The following is a 17,802-nucleotide window of genomic DNA, read 5'->3' as shown; positions in this document are numbered from 1 at the left end:
CCCCAGTAGGCAACTTCTTTGTTAATCAGATTTCTTCTAAAAGTTATATTATGTTCTAGTTATTATTTACTGAATTTTAAATTTTTGGATAATGATTTAAGTATTTCTTTAGTAGAACAGATAAATACAAAAAAAGAAAAAAAAAAAAACCAAAGAAGATCCCTTTCCGAAACAAACAAAACAAAGCAAAATTTGAAAGATTCAACCAAAATTTGGCAGAAAAAGAAAAGTCAATATGTCCTTTGGCATTCTGTTGATGAAACAAATGATTAACTATTAATCTTCAGTTGTTATGACATTGCATTTACAGTTTAGAGTTAAATTGCAATTGACCATAGGTTTAAATTCTTTTTTTTAATTTGAGTTTCTGACATGTTTTCAAATAATTAAATGACATTTTTCTGCAATTAACATCTTTCATTACATTTTTATGCTATTGCACTGGACATAATTTTATGCTTTTGAAGTGCTGTATTTTTCACATTTGAATGTTTCTTTTATAATGCATTATTATTTTTGCTCCTTTCCTTCAATATAATACTCATCTCTATATGCCCACATAGGAAATTGCCATTTGCTGTTTCAATCTTTAATTTGAAATGAATCCAAAATAACTGTGAAAATTGTGAATGAAGGACAAGACTAATATATTTAACATTTTTTCCAATTATTATAGGTTGGATGAGTGGGGAACCTATTTGATGTAGATCACATGAATAGTAAATATACTTGTATTTCAAGAGAATAAACCATGATTTGAATCTGTATTCCTAATGTGAAATATACATGACATAAACTTTTCAAAACCTTAACAGTTTTCTAATACTTCCCTTTCCACTTAAATTTATATTCACAACTCTTATTAGGTGGTATGCTTTATAACAGAGAGAGGTAAACTAAAATTTCTATAAGAAAATAAGGTGTCATATGTAACTGGTATTCTATTTTAAAGAATGTATAATGTGTACATTTGAAATTTTAATTTTCAAGTTTCCATTCATATTTTTAGAATGCACAGTTTTTCAAATATCTACATAAAGCAGTGTAAGCTGCTTTATGGAATTCTTTCTATTGCTATTTACATCTTATCCTCTTATTTTAATACTTGAGTGTTTAATATTTTTATATCTAAATAGATTGTATTCTTCATGAAACCTGGGACTACACAATAAAGTAACAAATTGTACATTAGTAAAAACAATATTTTGCAAGTGTGCCTGCCGATTTTAAATATAAAAATGCTTCTGGAGTTACTAAATTAAAGCAGTTTATAAACATAAACATACAGATCAGAGTTTACAAACATAAACATACAGATCAGAGTAGGCAAAATGCTGATTAAATGTGGCCCAGTCTTGCTTTTACTTGAATAAATAAAAATACAAATATTTCACATTTTAGCCTCCTTCCTGAATGGCACTTTGACCAGAAGTATTTGACATTTGGAAAATTGAGTGATCTGAATTTGAAACCAGTGTATTTGTCCCACTAGCCTGAGGGGATAGAAGTGAGGAGAAAAGGAATCAACAAAACTGGAAAATTTACAAACTTTTTTTCAACTTATGGAAAAAAAAAAGTTTAGTATCTTTATATTTGTTGTAACAGAAAATTCATAATCCTGTTCCTCTCTCAATACATTTGCCTTTACCAATGAGATGCCACCTAATTTTTAAGACTCATCATGTGATGTCTGAATACTTGCTGAGAAACATTCTATGGTGAACTGAAATAAACAGGACAAGACTCACATGCCACCTACAAATGACACAAAGTAATGCTTTTCAGATGCAGTGGCTTACACCAATAGGACAAATACATTTTGATGATATAAAAATTTTCAGTTCATTCAGATAAAATGATAATCAAACAATTTAAATTATTTATCATATTATACAAAAAATATTTTCTTCTGCTTTAATAAGGATTGTGGCAGGTTTTTTTTTTTTTAATTTCTATGAGCAACAATACCAAAAAAATTCAACTCCACTATAAGCAATTCAATCAAATGCAATTCAACCATATGTAACATTGATCTCACAGTTTGTGATTTTGCCCTGCTTCCTGCCTCAAGTAACAAAGATAAATTCTCTTTCAAAACTAGATACCCAGTATAACCCTTTTCAATCCCAGATATCACCCTTTCCAGGCATCATCCATCCTTGTGCCTGAACTAAACCCAATCAGTCTGTAAATCTCATCTGAGAAGGCAATTTAAATCAGTGTTTTTCAGATTAGGATGGGAAAGAACAAATTTCTAAAGAAAATTTTCAAATATCTCACCAAAATATTCCAAAATTACCTAAAGAATTATTCAAATGGACCCCTAATACTGACATAAATTAACTTTTACTATATGATTACTTAGATCCAGGCAGACATAAAATAAGGCATAAACTCCTTATCCTTATAGGTCAAATGAAAAACAAAACTTAAATGACCTATGCAACCTTATTTCAACATAATAGAGGATATTATTTTGTCAAATCTGAATCACCATTTGCAACACCAGTATGTTAATGATTAGTAGAGCACAGGCTTTTGATCTTGGCATACATAGTCCCATCATGATTTGATTCTCTCATAATTTTTCTCCATTTGTACTCTTGTGATGTCCTTTGGTTTTGCTTACCAAAACCAAATCTTTACATAATAAATATTCCTCTGCACATTTCTCATTTGCCTGTGGCAACTGAAGTATCCTATATTATTTTACCTCAACAAGATTGAAAAAAAGAGGGCAAACCTAGACACAAATCTCACTTGAAAGTACTCTGCCATAAGTGATTATCCAAAAGATCCATCCTTATATCATTTAAAAATATTAACCTTAAAATAATGACACAACCTCTAAAAATGATTATAGATAACTTGTGAATCTCCAAATCTGCAAACTTAAAATGAAACCAAAGTAACTAGCTTAATGAACGTGTTTGCTTTCTTTATAACCTGGTGAAATTCCCATTGGTGCTGAAACACCACATAGGCAAAGAAGTCTGACCATATTGAAATAGAACTTTGGGTGCTTTTCAATCACTATGTAGACAAAATCATATTTTAATCTGTTCCTGAAATATGGTTCAAATTACTGAAAAACTCTTTCTTGTATACTCTGTACCACCTGCAACTTCAAAAAAGTTTGATGTTAAGAGTTTGAATTATGAAATAGACCTCTAACCTTCTATTCCCTCTCACGGCTTTATCTCCCTTCTTCCAAGAGATGGTTGGTTTTGGAGAGCCTTGGGGTTTGCACTCGATGATGACTTCTTGGCCTTTGGTAACAATTATTGTTTTCTTCAGTTGATTCAGTGCAAAAGTAGGAGCTGAAGCTATGAAAAAGAAAATATTAATTCTACCAGAAGCAATGGCAATAACCTCTAATGGATCATTCATCAAGATTTTGCAACTCTTTAGGACACATTTCTAATAAAATCGCAGGATATCTACACAAGTAAAAGGCACTACCTCAAAATTTAAATCTATACTTAATTAATATCTTATTGGATGCTCTTTCTGTTTGCAGGTAATGGTTTCATATAATGTGGGGCTCACAGACAAAGGCGGTTTCAAAAAAATGACATGATTTAATTATGATTATCACTTTTAATTGTGAAAGACTAATGAACACCTTGAGCAAAAGGTGAAGGGGTTGCCCAAGAAAGTCTATCTGGGGCTTTCTTTGGAAAAATGGGGGTTACCTGTGGAGAAGGTAATCTTGTGTCATCCATTTCCTATCTGTGAGTCTTAATGCATATTTTACTTTAATATTATACAAAATTAAATGTAGTTTAAAAAATACATTTAAAAAATTGAATTATTTAAATTTCAATTAAAAATTTCACTTCATTGTTTGCAGTTATTCAACTAGGTCTGATCACTCATTAATATTAATATTGTTTACACTAGATTTTCACGAAGATATTTTTGATTGAAGTTCTCCAAGTAATTCTGGTGGGCAGCTGTGGGTTGAGGATACTGGACTAAAAGAACATGTGACACAGAGAAAAACACACACACACACACAAAGACACTTTTGAATCTAAAAGAGAACCTGAAAGATATGTTTAAAAGTGTACTGTATCTGAGGCATTTATTTAAACTAATCTGACAACTTCATGGATATTTCATAAGTATTTTATGTCCATTATACAACAGTATAGTGCATGGCACAACAGCATTAAAAGGTATGTATATAATGAGAAAGATATGTATATAATTGAGATGGGTTAAGAATTGAAAGAAAAGTGAAGGAACTTCATGTGACTGCAGGTAATGATTTTGTTTGCTTACTAGGAACAGAACTTATTAGAGGTAATTTTGAAAATATGTGTAGTGAATAAGAAAAGGACATATTTGAGAGTATTTCTGGATAAACTATTAACTAGGTGAAGGCTGAATTAGTTTTCTAAGATTTTATTCATTTATTTATTTGAGAAAGAGAGAGAAAGAGCACAAGTCGGGGAAGGAAGAGGGACAAACAGACTCCGCATTTAGTGGGGAGTCTGACAAGGGGCTTGATCCCAGGACCCTGAGATCATGACCTGAACTGATGCTCAGATCTCAGATGCTTAACCTACTGAGCCACCCAGTCGCCCCTGAATTGGCTTTTAAACTCAGAAATATTGGGGTGTAAGTTAACAAGAAAGTACATTCATATTTGATTGGTTAGGCTGTAGGAGATGGAAATTTGGAGTCCTTTATCTATTTTAGGTGGGTTTATTATAATGTGGAGAAATTTTAAGTACAAACATTCATAATTCAATAAGTTGATTTATGATGTGTTACATTTAGCTGATATGTAAATGGTAAGTTCCCAGATTCCTGAGATCTTGGGTATTTCTGTTAATATTGTGCTTTGAGAATTTTAGTGCAGAACAAGCAGTGGGCTCCTGTTCACTTTGGGAGACAGTGAGTTGTGATCACTTAAGTCTCTCCCTTTGCATTACAAATTTCCCAGACCAAAGTTTAGGAAACTAGAATGCTAAAAAGTAAAATCCTTTCAGTGGCCCAAACATGCTCAATTTGGGGAGCCTATTCCACTGGATGGACTCACTGGTTGTAGTACTTAACCAGTGAAGTGCTAGTGTCCTATCAAGGTGTAACCCTCTGAGACAGCTGGACAGCCTCAAAAAGGCCTTCCCTTTCATGTAAGGGTGATAATGGTTGATATCCCATGATGAGAGGGTGCTTTACCTTGGAGTATTGTCTTGCCTACCATTAGGTAAGAGCTGTATGGGTAAATATTAAACATTTCTTTTCAAGTCATAAAATAGGTTTTTACAATCACATCATAAAACTTCAGTATAGTAAGAATTAGAGCATGAAATGAAGCTACACATTTTTCCTATTTATTTACTTAGAAATTGCATACCTAGAATCTTCAGCTCAGCACTCGCATAAATGACTCCATATTTATTTTCGGCCAAACACTGATACATTCCAGCATCTGACTGATTCACACTGTGGATCATCAATAATCCATTAACCATCTCAATCCTATTCTGTAATAAAATAAAAAAATAAAGAAAGTGAAAAAATCATACAGATTTTGCAGTTATTCTCTCCTAGACCAAGGGAAAAAAAGCCTCCAATGAATGCAGTTGAGCATTATTTAACAACTTAGCATTGCAAATTTACTGCTCATTATAAAATGTCTTTTGTAAATTATAGCTATTTCTTGGTCAGAAAAGATATTATAACTGTATTTTCCTGTAGTTATCCTTATGAGTTTTAGTATCAGTTTTGTTTTTATACTGAGCAGCTTTTGTTTGGTATACTAGCTCAGCTTGTGAAGTATAATCAGCAGATGAAGCTTTTATTTGAATTCATTTTACAGAAGAAGAAGAGGTTCACATGTGACCTTTGGTAACAATTGTGACTGTAGACAAGTGGGACAAAGTTAAAAATAGCCCAAGTCAAAACAAGAATCCCTTTACAATATTAATCTAATTAGGAATTTACCTTTTTCTCACTTTCCAACAAATTCAGAAAAAAAACTGCCCTGCAACTGGAGTCTGTATAAAATTATTGGTCAAAAAATATTAACTTCATTATGAGACAAAATTTAATACAGAAGTCAAAAAACTTAGGGCACTTGGGTGGCTTAGTTGGTTAAGCGGCTGCCTTTAGCTCAGGCCATGATCCCGGAGTCCTGGGATTGAGCCCTAATCGGGCTCCCTGTTCAGTGGGGAATTTGCTTCTCCCTCTGCCCCTCACCCCACTCTGTGCTCTCTCTCACTCTCTCTCTCTCAAATAAATAAATAAAATCTAAAAAAAAAACAAAAACAAAACAAAAAACCCCAAAACAAAAAACTGAGCATGTGCAAATTGAGGTCAAGTAAGGCCAAGAGCACATTTCAAAATTGAATTTGAAATTTAAAATGTTGTTAAACAAACCAGGTGTCTTGTTTACTTAATGCCAAGCAAATCATTCTTTTAATTTTAGTGAGCAGTGCTTTACCTATCAACAGAGATGCCAAGTAATTTTACATAATTTTCAAAATAAACTATTCACTTTGCAGAAGTATTATCTGCTAGTGGGATTTACTTTACTTGGATGCTGAAAGTAGAAAATATGACCAGTGTATTCCTTTCTCAAAGTTTATCTGGTATCCCTAGAAAATTAGAGAAAGAGACAATGAACCAATGTCTCAGGATTCTCATACTCTGTTTTATTTAATGGCTCTATAGTTCTTTGTATTTGTGTATTTCTTTTGTGTAATTGTGTTTTGTTTGGGCCTAACCAGTTTTAGAATAATGGAATGTTGGAGCTGGATGGGACTGTGGGGATGATCTTATCCAATCTCTTCATTTTACAAAGGAGCAAATTGAAGTCCAAAGAGGTAAATGACAGACAAGAGGCCTCTTGGTAGTGGCAGGACCTGGGCAGAGCTTATGTTTAGAATTTCAACTTTATATACCACCCCTCCATTTTGGCCATACATACTGAACTATTCTCCTTTTGCCCTCCTTCCTGCAAAGGCCACAACAAGGGAGTTAGCTAAAATTATTACCATTATTCTAAAATTAAATAGTAATTGATTTCAAAAACATGCAATAGGTTTACTAAAAAGATATTTAAGTCTTTTAAATCCTATTAAGTAGGATGTCATGGAAATAACCTGTCCAAGATATAGAAGGCTAGGATTCTATTATGGTCTCATCTCTCACTAGATACGTGACCTTCGGCAAGTCACTTTACTTCCTGGGCTTTAACTCCACCATCTGCAAGGTGACAGCAACAAACTAGATGATATCTAAAAGTCAGCTAGAAATAGCAATGAATCTGATAATGATTGATATTTTCCTATGAATTTATAGGATTGAATAAAATTTAAAGAAACAATGTATTACTCAAAAAAGTAATGAGGTAATTAAAAAGAATTTTATTTTATGTCTATTATAGTTCTCACTTCAAATACATTAGAAGGTGTAATAAGAAATGACTTTCCATAAGACAAAAGGAGGATAGTTTGTCCTGTGTGAAATCCTGTTAAAATTACACAAGAAAAGGTTAGCAGTTACCAATAGTACCTGAGGCAAAAGAGGCACCCCATTCTTCAGCCAACGGTATGTGGGTCGGGGTTTTCCAGTAGCCTTACATTCCCATCGGAGAGGGCTCCCACTGTCCAGCTGAGTGTCATTCAGTTTTTCCACCCAGTGTGGATAAGCTATAAGAGTTTAAGCATTAAAGAAAGGTGATTTCATTTTTCAAACACATTACCAAATTCAAAATTCATATGGAAGTATTCCTTGCATTAAAAGAAAATGATCAATTCTCATAATTGTAGGTATTTGGAAGAAGCACATTGCATTTCACACAGAACTCTATGTAAAAAGATATAGCAATGACAATATTTTGACAATTTAAAACACTTTGTAAGCTAGATCAAGTACATCTTACTATTTTACCCAGTTTATGCTGTGGCTACAGTATCCTCAAGATATCAGACCTTGTTCAGTAGGAAATCAGGTACTTAGAGACATAATTTTTTCCAGGTATTGGGGCAGCGTTAGCACAAACTGAAAAATACAACATGTCTATTTACTGAATAACTGCTTTGCTTTTTTATTTTTGTTTTTCCTAAAAGAACCTGAATGGCATAGGAAAAATAATTTGTAAATTCAAATTTCACTTGGTGTAAAATTTTTCTATATTTACTAGCATTCTCCAAAAACTTTTTATTTATTTTTATTTTTAATTTTTATTTATTTTTATTTTTATTTTTTTAAGATTTTATTTATTTGCGAGAGAGAGAATGAGAGACAGAGAGCATGAGAGGGAGGAGGGTCAGAGAGAGAAGGAGACTCCCCGCTGAGCAGGGAGCCCGATGCGGGACTCGATCCAGGGACTCCAGGATCATGACCTGAGCCAAAGGCAGTCGCTTAACCAACTGAGCCACCCAGGCGCCCTATTTTTATTTTTTAAAAAGATTTTATTTATTTATTTGGCAGAGAGAGAGAGACAGAGAGCGCACAAGCAGGGGGAGTGGCAGGCAGAGGGAGAGGGAGAAGCAGGCTCTCTACTGAGCAGGGACCCCAACATGCGGCTGGATCCCAGGACCCCAGGATCATGACCCGAACTGAAGGCAGACATTTAACCATCTGGGCCATCCAGGCGCCCCCAAAAACTTTTTAAAATATTTTCAAACTTACAAGAGGAAAATTACTTTATCAAGAAAGAGATAATGTAATTGTTTAAAATCTGTCAGATACAGAATAGTGTCTTTATTAATTTTTAAAATAAAAATATTGAAAAACAAGTGACTATTGGTCTACAAATACTCTGTTTGAAACAACTAAAACAGTAACTATGAGAAAATATTGAACTGAATGAATTGTTTCTCTTTAGCAACTTTTTTTTGGCATAAACCAGTAACATTTTACTTTGTGATAGTGAGGACTTTGATCATTGATTCGTTCACCTCATACTATTTAGTCCTTTCTTAGTCCTAGAGGTTATTAGGGATATAGGAGCATCTATGTCTTACACTTTTTTTAGGATTTTACAGTGTGGTAGAGGAAATCTAAAGTCAGTGCCACAGGATATGATAGCACAAGAAAGGAAAGAAGATGTACTGAAGGTAATTGCACATGAATACTGTAATAGTGGGTCTAAAGGGACAACAGATGCCCAAAACCTAACCAGTTTAGAAGGGAGGAGAAGGAGCAAGAGAAAAAGAACTCTCGTTTATTAAATTCTAATCTTAGGCACTGAACTACATTATCAATTAATCCCTGTAACATTGATCCTGAAAATAAATATATCTAGCTGTATGAATCAGGAAACTTTGATTCATAGAGGTTAAAAAAATTCACCCAAGGTCAAACAGTTAATAAGGTATAATAACCACTTCCAAAGTCAGATATTTCTGACTTCAGGCAGCATACAATTCTCTCATTCCACTCCAGCAGATTCAAAAATGAGTTGGAAGCATTTATTGCATTCATAATGTGTTTTGCCTTCTACTGGTCTCTAAATGGGAATTTTGTTTTCAGTAGCCCATTGGTCTTCTAGGCAATATAGTCTGGTCTTTAAGGAGCCTCACTTTGACATAGAATTTGTAGGCCTTTGAACACACTCTGTGATTCAACTTCAAACCTCGGAGCTGTCAAGCAAAAAATCTTACCATGGTGAGCTTCAAATATTAATACTGACTTTCGTGCCTGGCTTTTAAAATCATTCCCTTTATAATTACCTGTCATATATGTTAAAAATACTGATAGGAATGGTAAGATACAAAAGCAATATTAAACTCTACTTTCTCATTAGGATTTTCAGTATACTTTCCTAGTCTACTTTGCCAGTTTATTTCATACTACTCATGACCCTTGTAATCCAAGTATACAGGTGTGCTATCTTCCAAGCACACCCTGTATCTTCTTCAAATTTTTAAATTCATGTGGAATGTTCTACTTCTCTTCTTTGTCTCTTTTAGTTCTACTAATAATTCTAGGTTTAGTCTAAATTATTTAAGGTTTATTAACTCTAAACTCAAAAGGGGGTCATTTCACCTTCTTTGGACATGTTTAGTTCTTAGTCACTTGGAAAATAATCACCATAGTAGCTTGTTACTGCTGTTGCTGACTTAAACTGTTATTGGATCTTTTAGTTGTTTATAGTTTGACACTCCATCTAGATAGCAATATCCTCAAGAGCAAAGTTGGCATGACATATACATTTATTTTAGACAAAACACTGACCCACATATAAAATTAATTATAGGATATTGGTTAATTATATATGTATATTTTTATGTTTTTATTTTAGGTTAGTTATATTTGATATGTCTCTTAATGTACTATAACTCATGCTGGTAGATGTACTTAATGGGAGTTAAAAAGAAATTGAAAAGAGATCTTAAAAAGTTACTAAAATGAAAAATTAGGAAAGAAAGAATTATTAAAATAAAAATAGATTGTGTCATCTAGTAAATAAAAAAATTAGAAATCAAAATAACATTTCTTCAAAGATATTTTGGATTACTCTATAAAATTGGCCTAATTTGGAGTCCTGAGCCCAGAATAAATTTGTCACCAATTGATGAGTGAAATTAAAAAGAAATAATTTCTGCTTCCTTTTCTTCTTCACACATTTATTGGACACCACTATTGGCACAATGCTTAACACTGAGGATATCAATATGTTATAATGTGTGTTTGCTGTCAGCTGAAAATCTAGTAGATGAGACAGACATGCAGAAATACTCAAATTCACTCTACCAACAATTCGACAAATAAAAATGGCCTATTATACTGCCTCTAGAATTAAACAAACAAAAAACTAGTAACTTCTTGATCTATCTTTTGTTAGGCCATCTATTTCTGGGGGTAAAAGAATGACACTTTAAACCCAGACGCTGTTACATTCTCACCAGATGCAGTGCATATTGACAACTATTTATGCAATTCATTTGAGCTTCAGATCAGTCTCCAGGTTACATTTTTAAAAACATTAAGCAGATGTGCATAAAGAAACTCTTGCTTATTATCTCTTGTCATTAGAAATTCTCAAAACCCCTATTGATAAATGCTAATTGTTATTGGCCTCCTTCATTGCTCCTGTACTTTTAAGTGTTGAAGAGTCAACATATTTAACCACACAGATCATTTTTAATATTAGGACTTTCAGCTGTGGGCCAGTGAGGCGTAACATGGTATACTGGAAAGATTATACAGTTGGGGGTAAATGTAGGTTCAAATCCAATGCTACCCTGACCTTGCTCTAATATGTGATCATGAATGAGTTACTTTAATGAGTTTAATGAGTCTCATCTGTAAGCCATACATGGTAATTCCTATTTCAATGGGCTACTATGATGATATAATGGTTATAAATACTGGTTACTTTACCTCCTCAATCTATTGCTCATGCATTAACATGAGCTTCATTTTTCTATCAACTGTGAATATATTGTTATGACAACAAAACTCAAGGTGAGATACATTGTCCAAAGAACTAGGACTGAAAACATTTTCTTTGTGTATGTAATTTTCAATCAGGAATATACAATTTTGTATTATCTTGTATGGTAAATATTTAGTGTATTTTAGTGGCTAAAATATTTTTTAAAAGATTTTATTTACTTATTTGAGAGAGAGAGAGAGCAAGGAAGGGGGGGTAGAGGAACAAGCAGACTCCCTGCTGAGTGGGGAGCAGCCTGACATGGGGCTCGATCCCAGGACCCTGAGATAACAATCTGAGGCAGTCAGACACTTAACCAACTGAGCCACTCAGGTGCCCCAGCAGCTAAAATACTTTTCAAATCATGCCTAATATAGAAAAACACAACTCTGGAGAGAAGAAAAACAGAGAATGAGAACTAATGGTGAGGATTTTCATTTTTCTCTAATATTAATAAAAGATGAGCAAACAGGAATTAAGTACTCTCCCTCCATTCTTATCCCATGCCTTAGCTCAGCTCCTCAATATTTCACTGAGAGGTAATATCTTATAGTTGGAGATCAAATTCTGGTGTTTTTGCCAGTTCTAAGTTGGAATCTGGTTTTACAGCTTACTATTATCTTGTAGTAATAAACTTCTTAACCTTTCTAGGCCTTGGTTTTCCCATCTGTCAAGCAGGAATACTAATTTCTAAGAGTTACTGTAAGTTAATGCATGTAAAGTACCTAGTAGTTGCAGTAGTGTCTGAAACAAGTTCCTGGCAACTATTTGTTCCCTTCATTAGTCCCTTAATCTCTCCTCATTTTCACTTCTTTATTTATTTTTCATGGTACAAAAGTATTTAATAGCACATCAGTACAGAAACACACAGATCCTATAGCTCATCCTTTAAACTATAAGAGCCAAGTGAAACGACAGTACAGAGACTTATTTTTACATATATAAATATGTAATATATGTAATATATATATTACACATTGGGAATTGAACTATTACATTTTTTCTTCTTTTTAGATTTGTGATATCCATGTTTTCTGTCAATAATATTCTGTCAAACATGGTACTAAATCAAAGTAGACAGATGAAGAGTAAAGCTGTTTGTTCTTTCCTACTAGTGCTGAGCTAGACCAGTGGAACACCATCTTGGTAGGAAGATTTTGACAGGATGAAGGAACTGCAGAGACCCTATCCCAACAGAAAACCTAATGAACTGACTTAAACAGAAAGGGTTTTAGCAAACCTGCGGAAACACAGCATACTATAAGAAAGGGATAGCTTTTATTCTGGACTATGCTTTTAGTCCAGCATATGCATACATTCATGGGTCCCAGTAAAATAGAAACACCAACATAGAAAGCATTTTTGCTTTCATAGTACTAACAGCTAAAAAGCACACAGAACATAATACTCTGATCTTTAGTGAGTAATCATGGAAATTCCAAGATTATATCTGCTAGGTTAGCCTGATTATTCATCTATAAAAATATTTTCTCCAAAAATTCTTTTTTAAAATTAATAATAATAATAATAATAATAATAATTTTTTTTGAGAGAGACATGAGTGAGGAGAGGCAGAGGGAGGAAAGAGAGAATCTTAAGCAGACTCCACGTTCAGGGTGGATCCCAACATGGGGCTTAATCTCATCCCTGAAATGATAACCTGAACCAAAATCAAGAGTCGGTGGCTTAATCAACTGTGCCACCCAGGCACCCTCCAAAAATTCTTAAAAGAGAATTATAGAAACAGTGGGACTACATCAAGACCAGCAGGAGGCAGTAATTCAAGGACTACAAATAAAAGACTAGGAATTGATTTTCATGCATAGCTTTAGGCAAAGGACAGCTCTCTCAGTTGACTCCTAGAGCCAAGACTGGCTGTGATAGAAGATGCTTCAGAAATCTCAGGACGGGCAGCTGGCTTGAGTAACACCCTTGATAAATCTCCCAAATAGTCAAAAACACCTTTGAGGCTGCAAGACTGAAACTGAAAGCTGTGAGTGCACAAAAAGCCAAGTGGGACATGCAGAGCCTGCTGGGCCAAAGACAGTTGGAGAGGGTGAGTTCTTCCAAAAAGTGACACACCAACACTGCATACTGGGGCAGGTGGGTGGATTGCTGGACTTGGGGTTGTTCCAGAGGAGCCTGACTCAGAGGACTCTGAGAAAGGCATCTACTCAGGGAGGAGGACTAGGGTTACTGAACATAAGAAGGTGCTTCAGGAGAAATAGGTCTCAGGTGGGTCAGGTGATTGTCTTTTGACCCATCAATACTTAACATTAGTAAAGAATTGCAGAATAAAGACAGTCTTTCCAATATGTAACTCTTCTGTCACATTAGCCAAAACCTCTCCCAGTCTATTGGGCAACACTGAGGAAGATGAGGAAGAAGATCTCATTGCCTGGAGGTGGGACTTAGGCTGCAGATCTTTCTGGGAAATTGTTATAGAAGATGATTTACACAACAAAGCCACCACTAAACAGTTGCTTAAATCCAATCCCTTTCCTTCTTTTAAAGCTTTTTAGAAATTCCGTAAGTGTGAGCAGCATGTCGCGTATGTCAGCCACTTCATCTTTATGGTGCTGTAAACTTGAGAAAGCCGCCATGTTAAATCCAAGAATCCACTCCGGTAGCTGTTCTTCAACCAAAGAAATAGATTTGTTTAAAAATAGGCATATAGGTGATTCTATTATTTTCTGTCTTCAAACTCCTGGTAGTATGAGACTGAAATTTGAAACAATTGGAACTCGTCCATCATCCATGATAATGTCCTAAATATCCAACCACAGCATCACATGCTGGGTCAGAGGCAGAAGAGGACAGTGAGAGGCTCTCTTCCTCTAAGGGGTCCCTCACTGCCAGGGCCTCCGCATTCACTTGCAGGGCAAACAGGCCTCTCAGCCTCCTACTGCACCCGCGGCCCAGCCTTCTTGGTGCTCCACAGACACCTGGGGACCTCAGGCTCCCTGTTGCTGGCACTGTGAGTGCGTTGTCGGTTACCCGACTGGCATCTGTTCTTTACAGTGTACCTTGAAGAATGGTGTGTATATCTAAGCATTAATTCTTATAATAGCATGGAGTTGTAAAAATTATCCACTGTGTGCTGGACATAATGCTTAGTGATGGGAAAGATAAGATAAATAACAAAACAAACAAAAACAGTTTTTGTGTTGGAAAAGCATATAATCAAATTGCAGACATTGGCAGGCATTAAAATTTGTGAGGGTGCTCTCCAGAGATTTTACAAAAATAAGGAAACCTATAACGCTACCATGAAATGAAAATAAATGAAAATAAAAGTGCTCCTTACTGGATATTTAGTACAATGCAATGTAATTTTCTTTTAAGCATCTTGCTTACAGGTATATTTTAATACTGTTATATTTCTAATCTAAACTGTCAATACAAACATTTCAATGATCATAGTGACAGTGTCCTTACTCTACAGGGTGACAGATTACTAGTTGGTAGGGCACATAATATATATTTAAACTCAGAGATCATGCATCTTTATATAATATTTTTCTGTACACAAAGTACCTCCTGTTGAGAGCTCCTTATATATAAAATTGCTTAAAATTGTTTGAGCTTCCTTCCTTCCTTCTTTCCTTCTTACCTCCTTACTTCTTTCTTCCTTTGTTTCTCATTCTTTCTTTTCATTTATATTGAGAACTTTAACAAGCAACATTCAATTTATATTGGAAATATAAAGACTAAAATTTTTGTGTGACTAGTTAAAATGAAGTCTTTGATTAATCATCAGAAACTAGAAGGGGCAGAAATAATAAAAAATATTATTTCACCTAAAAAACTACCATATGGGGCACCTGGATGGCTCAGGTGTTTAAGTGTCTGCCTTCAGCTTAAGTCATCATCCCAGAGTCCTGGGATCCAGCCCTGCATTGGGGTCCTTGCTCAACGGGGAGCCTGCTTCTACTTCTCCCTCTGCCTCTGCCTCTCCCTCTGCTGCTCCCCTGGCTTTGTGCTCTCTCACTGTCTCTCAGGTAAGTAAATAAATAAAATCTTAAAAAAAATAAAACTACCCTATATTTTGAACAAAAGACTATTTAATAGAATAAATATGCAGTTTTTCTAAGTTTCAATTATTACTAAAATTTTGTGTTTTTTTTTTAAGATTTATTTATTTGAGAGAGAACGTGTGTGTGCGCCCGTGAACCAGGGCAAGGGGCAAAGGGAGAGGGAGAGAGATTGGGAGAGAAGCAGACTCCCCATGGAGTGTGGAGCTCCATGTCCCTTGTTGCTCAATCTCTGGACCCTGAGATCAAGACCTGAGCTGAAATCAAGATTCAGAGGTTTAACCAACTGAGCCACCCAGGTGCCCCTAAATTTTTTTTGCTAATTTGATTTTGTTTTCCTTTTCATAAGTATTGTTATTCAAATGTATTGGTCAAATAAGACATGTAAGGATTTTTTTATTTTGAAAAAAATGGCAGAGGAGTAGGGGACCCTATTTCAACTGGTGTCCGGAATTGAGCTGGTTATCTACCAGACCACTCTGAGCACCCACGAAATCAGCCTGAGATGTAAGAAGATCTGGATCTCTACAAACAGAATATCATGGGCAGTTGGTTTCGAGGTACGAAGCGGGGAGCTGTGATTCCATGGGCAGATATCGGAGGATAAACAGCAGCGGGAGGGAGCCTGGCCATGGGGATCCTACACGACCAGTGAGCGACAGCCTCCCTCGCTGGGGACGGGGCACAGACTCGCAGACCAGTAGCAGCAGGGAAAGAACTTTAGGGCAGCCGCGGGGGCAGAAACCTGGAGCGGCGGGGTCGCGCGTGCGAACTGGGAGTGGCTGGCGGTTTTAGAAGCACAAAGGGCAGAGACGTGCCCTGACCTGGAGGCAGGACTGGAAGCTCTGCAGAGGGGCGCACAACCCAGGACGCTGCAGTTTATAGCAGCACGGACAGAAATGGAGACAGTGTGGCCTGGAGAGCTCACTGAAGAACAGACTGCGGTCTCTCTGCTCTGAGGCAGAGGGTTGGAAATGGTCTCTTCTGGTCTGACTCTCAGAAGAGATGCGGAAAGCCACCAGAGAACAAAAGCCCCAAAAAACTGATTCCCACTGAGCCCATCCCCCACCACAGGGGGGCAGGGCAACTCTGCCCAAACAGGGTTGCCTGAGTAACAGCATGGCAGGCCCCTCCCCCAGAAGACAGGCTGGGAAAACAAGAGGCCAGCAACCCTAAGGTCCCTAGAAAACAGGAGCATCTTGCTTGGGTTCTGGTCAATAATTTGGACTCTATACATTCCCTCAACCACCCATCAACAGAATGACTAGGAGGAGCAACCCCCAAAATAGAAAAGACTCAGAATATGACTTATGCCACAGATTTACAAATGGATGTAGATATAACCAAGATGTTGGAGATGGAGTTCAGGCTATCAATTGTGAAGAGAATAGCTAAAATGGAGAAATCAATTAATGGCAACATAGAGTCTCTGAGGGCAGAAATGAAAGCTGAATTGGCAGAACTTAAAAATGCTATCAGTGAGATCCAATCCAATCTAGGTAATCTAACAGGTAGGGTAAATGAGGCAGAAGAACGAATAAGCGACCTGGAAGACAATATAATAGATAAAAAGGGAAAAGAGGAAGCCAGGGAAAAACAACTCAGAATCCATGAAAATAGAATCAGAGAAATAAGTTACACCATGAAGCGTTGTGATGTCAGAATAATTGGAATCCCAGAGGGAGTGGAGAGAGAGAGAGGACTAGAAGATGTATTTGAGCAAATCGTAGCTGAGAACTTCCCTAAACTGGGGAATGAAACAAACATTCGCATCCTAGAGGCAGAGAGGACCCCTCCCAAGATCAAGGAAAACAGGCCAACACCCCAGCATGTAATAGTAAAACTCGCAAATCTTAGAACCAAGGAAACCATCTTAAGGGCAGTTAGGGGGAAGGGATTCTTTATGTACAGAGGGAGGAACATCAGGATAACATCAGACCTATCCACAGAGACCTGGCAAGCCAGAAAGGCCTAGCAAGACATATTCAGGGTACTAAACAAGAAGAACATGCTGCCAAGAATACTTTATCCAGCAAGGCTGTCATTTAGAATGGATGGAGAGATGCAGAGCTTCCAAGACCAGCAGAAACTGAAAGAATATGTGACCACTAAGCCAGCCCTGCAAGAAATATTAAGAGGGGTTCTATAAAAGGAGAAAGACCCCAAGAGTGATCTACAACAGAAATTTACAGGGACAATCTATAAAAACAATGTCTTCACAGGCAACATGATGACAAATAATTCATATCTTTCAATAATCACTCTCAATGTGAATGGCTTAAATGCTCCCATAAAATGGCACAGGGTTGCAGATTGGATAAAAAGACAGGACCCATTCATATGCTGTCTACAAGAGACTCATTTTGA

The 17,802-nt window shown here is 36.0% G+C and overlaps 1 protein-coding gene and 1 pseudogene across 7 annotated transcripts in view; both read right to left on the bottom strand.

The window, feature by feature from the left end:
• Positions 1–17,802, bottom strand: part of CNTN5 (contactin 5) — a 1,075,732-nt gene that overhangs the window by 217,188 nt on the left and 840,742 nt on the right. For all 7 annotated transcript variants that reach the window (XM_081799059.1, XM_081799056.1, XM_081799055.1 and 4 more), the window contains 3 exons: positions 7,531–7,667; positions 5,369–5,498; positions 3,176–3,326 (listed from right to left, as the gene is read on the bottom strand). In XM_081799059.1, coding sequence (XP_081655185.1) covers positions 3,176–3,326; positions 5,369–5,498; positions 7,531–7,667 — 418 coding nt within the window. The remainder of the gene's footprint in view (positions 1–3,175; positions 3,327–5,368; positions 5,499–7,530; positions 7,668–17,802) is intronic.
• Positions 13,665–17,079, bottom strand: LOC115938775 (ADP-ribosylation factor-like protein 2-binding protein pseudogene; annotated as a pseudogene).

This window comes from Leptonychotes weddellii, chromosome 11 (genome assembly GCF_054177405.1).
Source record: "Leptonychotes weddellii isolate Sample4059 chromosome 11, ASM5417740v2, whole genome shotgun sequence".
Lineage (NCBI taxonomy): Eukaryota > Metazoa > Chordata > Mammalia > Carnivora > Phocidae > Leptonychotes > Leptonychotes weddellii.
The sequence above is the reverse complement of the archived record's forward strand: the minus strand, read 5'-3'. Positions and strand labels throughout refer to the sequence as shown.